General features: G+C 47.1%; 1 protein-coding gene across 3 annotated transcripts in view; it reads right to left on the minus strand.

Moving 5' to 3' along the window:
• The window catches only part of MEIS1 (Meis homeobox 1), a 147,145-nt gene extending 140,958 nt beyond the window's left edge, over positions 1 to 6,187 (minus strand). For 2 of the 3 annotated variants that reach the window (XM_056124952.1, XM_056124937.1), the window contains exons 1-5: positions 5,919 to 6,187; positions 3,825 to 4,051; positions 1,844 to 1,985; positions 1,146 to 1,196; positions 294 to 344 (exon numbers count right to left, since the gene is read on the minus strand). In XM_056124952.1, the coding sequence (XP_055980927.1) occupies positions 294 to 344; positions 1,146 to 1,196; positions 1,844 to 1,985; positions 3,825 to 4,051; positions 5,919 to 5,930 (483 nt within the window). In that variant the 5' untranslated portion in view covers positions 5,931 to 6,187. Of the gene's footprint in view, positions 1 to 293; positions 345 to 1,145; positions 1,197 to 1,843; positions 1,986 to 3,824; positions 4,052 to 4,882; positions 5,083 to 5,918 lie in introns of those variants that run through there. The other variant, XM_056124944.1, reaches the window with a different exon arrangement.
• Between the last annotated feature and the right edge of the window lie 5,868 nt (positions 6,188 to 12,055).

A 12,055-nucleotide genomic window follows, 5' to 3' on the forward strand; every position in this document is an offset into this window, starting at 1 on the left:
CACTGGGGGTGCATAGAATTGCAACTCTGTACAATGCCAGCAAGGTATTAAGAATGAATACAAGGCGAGGGCGTTTGTGATCCCGGTTTTAGTGGCTGAAATTGTAATTAAACTGCAAAGAGAAATGGACGCAAAGATTGGCCTTGACACTAATTACCAGAAAGAAAGACATTTAAGACATTTATGCAAATGTCTCAGAAGCCTGAACTTCAGCCCTTCTGAATCCTTCCCTTCATCCTGTGTTTGGGGGTGAGGGAAAGCAAAAGAAAAAAAAAAGGCTAGAGAGAAATTACCTTCTCTAATTCCAACAGATGGAACCTTAATACTTGTATGGCTTGAATCATCTGCAAAAATACAAAAAGAATGAGCACCCCATTCTTGGTTTGCTAAAAACTGGCTGTCACAGCTTTCGCATCTTCAACCCACCCCTCTCCCCACCCCTACCTCAGTAAATAGACTTATTTTGATTTATGGCAACAACACTAAAACTTAATAGCAGCGAGTGGGTACCATCTAGAGGTTTCTATTTTTTAAGGAGAAAGAAAAGAGCTAAAACAACAACAAAGCATCTAAGTGGGGATCATAAACACTCTCCTCCCCTCATGACTTTCCCTCTCCTCAGCCCCCCTGCCTCCACCCCACCTCCTAAGGGTCACATCTAGAGGTTCTCTCCGAAGGCTTGCGCGGAAAAGGGGGTTCCAACTACTCTCCCTCGTGTGGCTTCTCCACACAGCAAACTTTCTGCAGCCATCCGCACACCTTTCAAGCAAACCGGTTGTTTGGGGGTTCTTGCCCTGTGGCTGCCCTCATGACGCGACTAGGAGGGCTGGGAAGTCCGCAAAGTTTAAGCACACACGCTGACAGGCCAGGAGATAAATCCCCGCGCTGATTAGAGCCGCGCTGCCCGGCTGTCATAAAAAACAAAAGCTCGCGTTCCCCCGCGCCGGCGCGCCCGGCCCCTCTCGAGATGAATGTATTTCCCCAGGATCTTGTCCCGGACCACTTGTCCGTGAACGGAAATATTTGCAGCCTACTCGCAGCCAGGGCAAGGCGGCTCTGGAAACCCCAGGGCTCTCAAAGCCAAGCTTCCAGAATTGGGGAGTTCTGGGGGGGGAGGGGGCTGGGGGAAAGGGGTCCGCTCTTACCAAGTTATCCAGTTCTGGATTAGAAGAAAATAGAGGTTTTTCGGCTCGAATCTAAACGCAAGTGGGGGGGGGGGGGGGGGGGAGAAAGAAAAAAATTGAAATTTCTTCGCCTATCCTAGTTTCTTGCCTCATTACACTGGGGGCTGGGGGGAGGGTGTCACCTCGGTAGGGACTCAGTGACACCGAATTTGCCCCGCGCAGAAGCACTTGAAAGTGCATCAAATAAGTCGAAATCCAAGCCCAAAGCTCACTGCTGCTTCTAGCAAGCATCTCGCTTCTAGGGAGGCCGCGCGCACCCGGCATGTCCAAGGCAGCCCTGGCGCGTAGTGTGGGCGATTCGATTTTTTGGAGTGGCTTTTCTGAGTTGGGTTTCGGGGTGTGAGTTGGTAAGATTAGGGGCGATTTTAGGTTATCTCCAAATAGACTCTCTTAGGGGAAGGGGATCTCAGCGGGCAGGGCGCTGGGTGGACCAACTGCTGGCTACTTTGGGAGATGCGCTGGAGGGCGAGGGTGGGAGTGAAGGGCTCTTGTCTGTCTGTCTGTCTGTCTTCCTCTTTCTTTCTTTCTTTCTTTCTTTCTTTCTTTCTTTCTTTCTTTCTTTCTTCCTTTCTTTGTTTCTTTCTTTCCTTCCTTCTTTCTTTCTTTCCTTCCTCTCTTTTCTCCCCCTCTTTGACTTTTTAAACATTTATTTTGCTGACCTGTTTGGCGAACACGGCTATATCTTCATTGAATGACTCTGACGAGCAGACGTCCCCGCCCGCCACCCCCGGCTCGCGGGGGGTACAAGTAGCTAATTCACATTTCTCAAAAATCAGTGCTAAGAGAGGGAAGAGGGGGTGTCTGCAAGAAAATACAACAGTCACAAACAACACAATGGTTAGTCCCGAGTCCGTGAGGAAAAAAAGAAAAAGATGTCCAAAGAAGGGGCTCGGGCTCAAGGCTGAGGACCCCCTCCCTGAATTTGTCATCTGTACCCCCCCCACACTTGTCCTCCCCCCAGCTCCCCAGGGTGACTGCACACTGGCCCTACCTCCGAGGGTTCCAAACTAGGAGGCCCTAAGTCATAGGTCGGATCTGACGACCGGTCCAGCATTTCTGGCCCGGCAAATTGGTAGCATTTGCTGAGAATCAACCCCCATCGGTCTCCGCAGCCATTTTGAATGAAGTTTCCCACCGACCAGCCTGGACCCTGAGCTGCACATCCCGGACCTGGGCCAGGGACTGGGCGCTGGGCGGAGGCCCTAGGGAAATTGGTTCAAGCGAGCTCCTCCAAGGCCGCCTGGCGAAGCCCAGGGCTGGGGGGATCTCCATGGCAGGAGCTCGCTCAGCTATCTCAGGACAGGGTCTTTTCCGCTGTCAGGGAGCTGAACCTACCGGTCTGGACCTCCCCGAGCCCTCAGAGGAGAAAGGCGCCTCCTCGACTCCTGTACAACTCACTTCCTTGCCCAGTGGCCCCCACCGCTGCCCCCCAACCCAAGAAACTTCCTTCAAATGCTCTTTCATTTGCTCTCTGCGGAATGGCAAAGCAGCTAGGGGCCTAGACGTCGCTTATCTCGGCCCATTAAAAAAAGGAGGGGGGGATTCTAATGGGCAAGGAGGAATCTCAAGTCTTTTATGAGCTCTCACAGCCCAGCTGGGAATTTAACAGTTTGGGGTCCTTTTCAAAGCATCCCCAAATGTGCGGTCCTGGAGCCTAAGCCACTTGCAGTTCACGCTGCAGAGAACACTGGGATTTAAACAAGTCCATTGCACAAGGGACTAGAAAAAAGCTGAGATATTTTTTTTTTCAGCTGGAGAGGGTCAGTGTTGCTTAATTTTTTTTTCTAAAGAAGAAATAAGTAGAAATAAAAGTTGTCCGCAAAGAAAAAGGACCCATCACTCCTATGCACCAGCACACAGTAGGCAAAAGTGACTTTAAAATAATTTCACTAGTCCTGCGTTTAATCAAATGATCGGCTGCACACGGTGTAAACCGCAGCCAGAAAACAACACGGGCAGAGAACACCCCGCATCTACTTCTGTCTAAATCCTGCAGGCTTCGCCTTTGAACACAAAGTGATAAAAAGAGCGAGAAGTTCCTTAGAGTCTGTAACAATTCAGCGCGAGCTCTCTCCTTGGCGACAGTGGTCAAACTCCCTAAATGCAAAGCATGTTCCCCCTTGCCTGACCTGCAACCGTCCTCCCTTGATTTTATTGTGCAGTGGCAGAGCCAGCATACGGTTGCTGAGTAAACTTAGCAAGTCAGAACAATCAGTGGCTTAAAAGATTTTCCCTTAAACTAAAAGTTTCATTCCAACACAAAGGCGCCTCCATTTAGAAACCCCCAAGGCTTGCCCAGCGAAGCCGAGCCAGCAAGGACTCCAATCCCCTGAACTGTCCAGCCCGGGTCTCAGAGGGGAAGAAGGATCTCTGGCAACTGCTCAGCTCAGAGACCCCTTCCCTGCACAGTCAGGACAGAGTGGGGCTCTGGACTGGTCCGGAGCATGTATGGAGATGGGGGGTGGGGGTATCCCGGATGACAGGCCGCCTCCCCCAAATTCTTCATGCAGTGAGAATAAAAAGTCACCCAAGAATTCACCTCCAATCCCAAGAAATCAGGCTTTTTCCTCTTCCTTACCAACGGCTAAGGGAAACGGGAAATATCGTCCCACTACTTAACCTGCTGCCCATCGTACCTACCCATAAATGGCATCTTTATCTCTCTTTAAAGCGTCATTGACGGAGGAACCCATGCTGGGGGCCATGGCGTTGGTGTGAGCTGTGTGCGGGTACTGATGCGAGTGCAGAGGAGGCCCGTGGTTCAGGTGGTGGACTGGCTGCATGGACCTGGCGGCATGCGGGTCCCCATACATCGTGGAGGGGATGCCTACTCCGTCCATGCCCCCATAATGGGGTAGATCGTCGTACTGCATGACAAACAGGAGAGAAACAAAGTTCAGAAAGCCAGGCAGGCGAATAGGGGAAAGTCAGGGCACGGAGCTTATATAATGTCAGTCCAGCTGGTTCCCTCAGCTGGGATTCTAGTGGCCTTGAGTCTCTAAAGTTGAGACATTTTTATTAAAAAAAAAAATTGGGGGAGTAAAATCTCTAGGATTGTCTGTGATACTTCGGTTTAGAAGGAATAATCTTGCCCTAACTTGTGTCCCAATCCTAGTTCAGATAATCGGGATCCTTTGGCAAGAAAGGAAGAAAGAAGGAAAGAAAGGGAGGCATTCTCCCCTGGAGGGTGGAAGTAAAATGTGCACGTCTCTGGAGGAGGAGACCTCAAAATCACAATAATAAAACGTGCCAGGACAGTGCAGCAAACTCGCCTGCTTTCACAGCCCTTTCCCATCAGGGTGAATTGGGGGCGGGGGTGCAAAAAGTTAAGATGGGAACAGCTACAACAGGCACGTGAATTCAGACAGGCTTCTCATTTTATTTTCCTGCTAGCTTCACGTTTGGCAGTACTGCAAGACAGTGCTATCCAAGATGAACTCTGCTAAATTATATAAAACTAACTGGTCCCCTTTAGAAGTGAAACTCTGGGAGGGTAGGTTTTCTTGTACGTTAGAGAAGAATTCTAAATAGGGCATTTCTCCCATCCTCCAGTTAAAGAACAGCTATTATGGAGCAATTCATTACTTTGTTTTATTATTTATTTTTTACTTTCAGAAACTTTCTTTCTAGCCTAGATGTCTGTAAGGCAAATGTCCCTCATGAGGTTTAAAGCAAATTCAAAAAGCAAAGGCACTTACAACTTTTCATCTTCCTCTTCTAGAAAAACAACTTTCATATTGATTGTCATTATTTTTGCGTGTGAAATTTAGCTATTTAGAATCCCCTCATTGCTTCATTACAGGCAAGTTCTTTTCCCAAGATTTGGAGGCGCTGATAGTGAAATGATTTTCAAAGAAAAGAGGAATTGTCACTTTCATTTCCTTAAAGCCAGAGGTGTGAAAAGAGTTTGGAAGAACGCTGACATTTGCCTGAACCAAAGGAGTAAAGAAAAATGTGTCAGCCTAGTAACTTTTTCCTTTTTTTTGCAAACAGGGCTTTGAGAGCCAGGACACAAATTATGCAAGGAAGGCTTTTTGTAGACCCCCTTTCTTCTAAGAAACTACCTCAGTAGGATTGTCATTGTCTCACTTTACTCTCACTACATTTCCATCCAAATAGGAATATTGGGGAAATTAGGTATTGCATTTTTTAAGTATGCTCACTATCCAATTAGTACAGGGCTTTTCTAAGAAAAACTTTCAAAGCATTAACCTTATATAAAAACCCATGCACATTAAAATTACCTTTAAAAGATACATGCTTTCCGATTCCCCCCAACCACTGTACTATGGCAAAGTTGCTGCTTAAGAAGCAAAATACTTCTAATGATATTAAAGACGAGTATATTCAATAACATTTCAGAAGTTTCTAGCAGCTTGTGTTAGGTTTAAAATTAGCTTTAAACTTCTGATTATGAAAAATCTTGAATTATGGCATTAGGTATCTATATTATTTTGTTTTTGATTTTTAAGTAGATTATTATTCAGATTTTCACTTTTATTTAGATAGCTGCTGGTTAGGAATCTATAGAAAACTTGATCATTTGAATTAACAATTACATGTAACACATAAATTTACAAATGCATTGAATAAATCCTCTTGGTTTAGGCCACGGCTTTAGGAGCCTCATTCAAAAAGACAGAGAGAAAAAAAAGAAAACTTTTTAGCAGTGTCTTTTAGCCACGTTTCAATTTAATCTCACATTTGAGTTCCACATTGTTTTTTAATACGTACCCTTTGCGCCATCGGCCTCCCTGCTCCCTTCCTACTTCAACTTCTAATATATCCTCTTTAAGGCCAGTGTGAAAAGGAACAAATACGCAAACTCCCCCGGAAAAAAAAATTTTTTTAAGCACGACGAAAAATCCCTTAACGTTTCCAGCAACGTGAGCTCCTGGTCCCAGATCTTCGGTCTACGGGACCTGAAGCAAAGAGCCCGAGTCAATGAGCATAAAAGCGCTCCGTTTCCAAGACAGCAGCGGGGGCAAAAAAAAAAAAAAAAAAAAAAAAAAAGCAAAAAAAAAAAAAAAAGCAGATCTTCTCTCCCCAAAAAATCAGTTTAAAAAAAAAAAAGCGCCCCTCAGACCCAACTACCAAATCTCATGGCTTTCTGCCACTCCGGCTGTCAATCACAGGCGAGGTTGTCAACGTGGTGAATGAATGATCATCCGCTCTGTCTTCTTCTGGTCAGAACACCTCAAATGTTAATATTCAAATGCACAAAGCCCTAGCGCTCGCTTCCCTTGAATCAGTCCTAATTCCTAATCAGTTTCTCTCTTCTCTCGCTCGCTTGCTCTTTCTCTTTCTCTCTCTCTTTCTCTCTCTCTCGCTCTCTCTCTCCCTCTTTGCAACTGCTGCACTGGAGGGAGATTAGAGGAGGAGGGTTAAAAAAAATGTCTGTCTGAGTTTGTCTTAAAGGAGCCACGATCGATGCTGCCCGCTTGCAGTCCCCGTGCGTGTGTAAAGTGTGTGTTGCACAGGCGGAGAGGTGGATTCCGACCAGAATGCTAGAACCCGGAAGTAGTGGTGGCCATAACAGGTCGCGTCTTACACAATGCATTGGGCTGCAGCAAGTAGGCTCCTCGGCAGGGGTGGGTGCGCGAAGCGAGCTCTGGCCGCACTGGAGAGGCAGAGAGGCGCTCCATTAAATCGCACGCCCAGGCACAAACACCCACACACCCCGGGCACACACACGCACAAACGCGGGCAGCAGCCCCGGCCGCCGGCTTTATTTCTCCGTCTTCTTTTCTCTCCCTCCCCCTCCAGACGCTCCCCAAACCCGATTCTCTTGAAATAAATTGGGAATTAAACGCGGGGCAGGCGACTACGGGAGTTATTTTGCACAGGGCTCCGCGCAATAGACTTCATGACTTTCCTCGAAATTATTGGGGTCTGCCAGTAATTTTTTTTTTTGGTGACGGTGGGGGGGCTCGGGGGAGTGGGATATACGAAAAGTGCTGGATTCTCTGAACTAAACACCCTCAAGTCGAAAAGTCAAATGAGGATCTGGGAGGAGACGCAGGACTAAAGGCAAGGCTGGGAACGGCTCTGCTAAGGAGTGTAGGGTGGAGAAGGCTGGAGCGTTCTGCAAGCCCAATTTAGAGGTGGTCTGTGTGTGTCTGTGTCTGAGTCTGTGTGTGTGTGTGTGTGTGTGTGTGTGTGTCTGTGTGCGTTCTCCCTGTCAGAGGTGGACACCCTGCCCAGGGGAAGGAAATGCTTGCATTTTCTCACTTTCTGGGGCTGGCCACCCCCACCACCTAGACCCGGAGGCCCCCAGCCTCAGCCGAGCGTCCTGCGCTAAGTGGGAGAGGAAGGGAGGGAACAATAAGCTGCGAGCTGGGAATGTGCCCCCCCAGCGCCTGTTTACAAACACGAAGCTATTTATGATCGCCGGAAAGCGAAACCCGACGCGGGCTCCGAGCAGCCCAGACCTCGCGGGCGGAGCCGAGGCCCGGGAGCCGCGGGAGGGAGGCTCTTTCTCCAACCCGCTCGGGGCGAGGCGGTCGTGCGCTCCGGGCGCGTCGAAGCCAGAGCGGGCGCGCTGGGCTCCGTCTCCGGCCGCGCCTCCGCCTTTGTCTTCGAGGCGCCGAGGGGGCTCTGGCCTCGGCTACGCGCGGGCCTGGAGGAACCCCGCACCCCAGCTTTTTTCCGGGACGACGCCCCGCGATCTCCTTCTTGCCCTCCCCCCACTCCGCTTTCCCGTCCCCAACCCGTCTCGGGGAAAAAAAATAAAATAAAATAGAAATGTAAGTGCCAAACAAAACGAAATCCACTTCGCAGCTGAGATTTCAAACAAAAAGCTGGCCCTGCACGTAACTCGGAGGCTCCTATCTTCCACTAATTTTAACTTTATCCCTTCAAATACCTAGTCTCCGACTTAACAAAAATCCGCTCATTCTCCCACTCCAAGCTTAGCCTTATTCTATTTCTTGGGGTTATTTTCGTTTTTTTTTTTTAATTTTTTTTTTTTTTAATTTTTCTGTTTCGCGGCCCGACTCCCATCAGGCGAGCTGGCCCAGCCTCAGCAGCTCGATCAGCGGGACTGGAAACCTTACGTCTCCGAGCCGTGCTAGCAGCTCACTCGGCTCAGAGCAGGATTTTTTTTTTTTTTTCCCTGCCTCCAGCTGAAACCTCGAGAAAACTCCCCCTGCGGTCGGCTGGAAAATGAGCTCACCCAAATCTCGGTAGGCAGCCGTGGAGCCCGGCTCCGCCAATCAGGACGCGCACACCCCAGAGCGGCCGCGCATTGGCTACGGGGAAAATCAATTATCAAATAATCGATCAGCAGGGAGCTTCGATCTGCGGGGAATGCAAACTGCCAGTCCCGATTCCCGCCCTGATTGTGGCCAAAAGGCTGTCTCCCCGAGAGCAGCCTGCCCCTCACTGCCCTCACCCCCAGCCCAGCCTACTCAAGCGAACCCTCATCCCACGGAAGAGGGGAAGGGGAGGGTAGAGTGGGGCCAAGAGTTTTGAGAAAGATGAGGGGTTTGGAAACGGCGTTCTGAAATGTATAGAAGTCAACGCTTCGGGCGCAAACTAAAAGGAGAAATGGGCATTCGCCCGCGAGTTCTGTGAAATGGGTTTCGGAGGAGTAGGGGACCTAGGACAAGCCCCAGAACGCAGACCAGGCAATCAGCTCTCTGGAGCGAACCGTGCCTCCCTAAGCGACAGCTCTTGCTTCAGTGCTTAGAGGGAGCCAATGCCCGGCTCCCCCTAAAGAGTGAGCGTTTCAGACAGTCGGTGTCTGAAGCATCCTAGCGTCCTGCACCCACCCACCTCAACACTATGTTCTTCACAAGTGCGCCCAACGACATCCATTGCCCTGAGAGATTTCTTCTCTCTTCTCTTCTCTTCTCTTCTCTTCTCTTCTCTTCTCTTCTCTTCTCTTCTCTTCTCTTCTCTTCTCTTCTCTTCTCTTCTCTTCTCTTCTCTTCTCTTCTCTTCTCTTCTCTTCTCTTCTCTTCTCTTCTCTTCTCTTCTCTTCTCTTCTCTTCTCTTCTCTTCTCTTCTCTTCTCTTCTCTTCTCTTCTCTTCTCCTTCCCCTCTCAGCTTTCAGGATCTTTTGCCTTCCCCTCTACCCGGCAAGCATGTGTAGAGTTTAGTGTTCTCTGGTACCAACACCCACCCACCCCACCCCCATCCCCGCTCCAGATCATGCGGGACATTTAAGCAGGCCCGCACATCAAAGCCGAGGAAATCCAGGTGAATTACCAGCGCTTCAGCCCACCCCCTACTCCCAACCACCCCGCAACTCTCTTTAACGTGAACTTGGAGAATGATATTTCAGGCCAAGATGGAACCTTTCCACCCCAGGAAGGCACCTTCTCTGTTAGGAGTCTCCAGGAAGCTGAGCAAACTGTGTCAGGGAACATAATCCTTCCCCCATTACCGAGAGGGCCACTGTGGGCCCTGGCTCAGTCGGAGAGTCTTTCCCAGACTCGGAGCAGCCTTCGTCCACACCTGAGCGCCTTCCAGGGCTGCTCAGCCGCTGTGCGCCCCCATCAGTGTGGTTGGGGATGGGGGGGAGTGGGGGGATAAAGCCCTACCACGACACATTTGTTTGTGATCCTTCAATGAACTGCGAAGGGAAACCGTGCGAATAGAATTTAACAGACGTGTGCTGCGAAATACGTCTCCACGGTCATAGGTTATTACGCAGAGATTTAGGTAACCGGCTTGATGTAACTCAACTCTGTAGCCTCCTCTTCAAACTTGAGAAAAGAAGAGCTCTGAAAGAGAATTCTGATGAGTATAGTTTTTATAGTTTAGAATTTATCTTCCAGTGTGGCTATCCGGTAGTTTTGTTTTGTTTCTCTAGCAGAGAGGAAACAAGAAGTTTCAGGTAAGTCATTCCTTTGGGACAGAACTTCAGACTTCAAAGAGAAGAGAAATTGTTGTGGCTTTCACTGCCATGTGTCGGATTTCCTTTAAAATGCACTTTAAGAGAAGGACAAGAACATTTGCCTTAAAGAAAAAGATGGGCTGACTTTGTGGGTTTAAAATAAACTCATTAGTTTTGAAAAGTGTCTTCTTTCTTCTCTCTCCACTCCTTTCCATCTGTAACTCCGAACCTAATGCTACTCCTAGGCCTTTATAAGATTAATTCTGAACAATCAAGGGACTAAAACACTTTTACAATGTAATTACAGTAGTACAAATTGTTTGCCCAAACCTCATTCTGGATAAGGATTTTACAATTAGCAAACAGTTATTACAGTTGGGGCTTGCTGAGAGAAATTGCAGAGAGGATGTCTAGAGTTGCAGTATAGTGGCCATAAAAAAAAAAAAAGCAAGACTCTTTTAGCGGGGCAGCAATTAATCACCTATTAAAAGGAAAAGGTTAAGGGAGAGTTCTAGGTATCTTAATAACAGACTGAAGATATTTTTACCTGTTCTGTGACAACATCTATCTTTAGCTTACTTCAGAAAGGTGCTTTTTAAGGCAGTAACACTTCTATTTTGAAAAGACTTCTGGCACTTGTTCCTAACTCTTGTGACATGGGCCTACTATACTCTTCACGTCCCTGAGTATCTTCCCACAGATAGTGAACCCTGGAGTTTTTTTTTTTTTTGAAAGGGAGGCTAAGGGCCTAGGTCTCTACCCTGACCCCCTGCAAGGAAGCTTTTAAAGCAGAGTGCTCCTTTGGTTTGTTGGTACAAAACTCTCTGAGAACTCCCCTGGAATTTTCTCTTCTCCTATAAGGAATTGTTTCTTTGGAAAGATGTTGAATCAGGCTTTTGTCCCCAAAGTTCACACTGATGAGTCAGCTCCATAACATTCAGAAATTAAAGAGGCACCTCTTAAGGTAAAATGTGTGTGTATTTGCTAGCCCAGAATAAACAAAAGCCTGTTAATCAATGGAGTTTGGCAGCTGTGCTCACAGAATGATAAGGGTTTATCATCTGCCACCTAACTTTAAGATGACTGTTAAAATGTTGTGATTGCTCTTTAGGTCTTCTGATGGTGTGGAGGCTGGGGGTTTCTACTTTAAGAACATTCGCCCTTTGCATTTCTCCCCCACATTAGCATTTGCATTTCAAAAAAGTAGAAATAAGAGGAGGGAAAGACAGTCTAAAGAAAATAAATTTAAAATCTAGTAGAGATAATAGAGGAATGCTGAAGATAAGAGCTTGGATGTGATATGGGAAAGGTACCAAAAAGTCAAAGCTAATGAATGGCTGTGAGAAAAGTGAAATAAACTATTTAGAGGTCTATTAAAGGGGGAAACCTGGTGAGGTGATATGAAAGGGGGTTAGCCCAGGGGATTAGAGAAGACGTTAATCAAGTGTCCCAAAGCAATCCTAGCTATAAGAACTCGGAGATTTGTTTACTGCATTTTGCTTTAGAAAACAAAGAATGTCTGGGTCCGGTTCAGAAGTCAATGAGAGGTCAGCTTAGGCTCTTCAACCTTCCCAGGGAAAATACCTAAGTCACTATAGTCTAACCAGATAATGCAAAAGTTGAGAAAAAAAAACGTAGGGGGTGGTGTGTTTTCCTTACTACCTTTCTATTTCAAATCATTAAAAAGCTTTAGTCTCTAGAGGGGGGGAAATTATACTGGTTAACATAATTACTAGCTCTGACATTTTCAGAAGCTATAGAGGTCTTTTATTAATTAAATGGAGGGCTTAATAAAATATTCCTAATAAAATTTATGGTTGTCTTAAAACTTTCTAAACAGTGCTATAAATTCTTAATAAAATTAACTGGGAAATGAGTTATTAGTCTACACTTTACCCTTCCCCCTTCTATATAAGGCTATATAAAAAGTGTCTGCAAAATGAAAAAAGGAAATAGAAGCATTTTAGTAAAATATAAATATTAACCAAAGTCACACATTACTTTAGAGGAGGCAAAGTTTAAATTAAGT

The sequence above is a fragment of the Sorex fumeus genome, unplaced genomic scaffold (assembly GCF_029834395.1).
Source record: "Sorex fumeus unplaced genomic scaffold, SorFum_2.1 ptg000006l, whole genome shotgun sequence".
Taxonomy (NCBI): Eukaryota; Metazoa; Chordata; class Mammalia; order Eulipotyphla; family Soricidae; genus Sorex; species Sorex fumeus.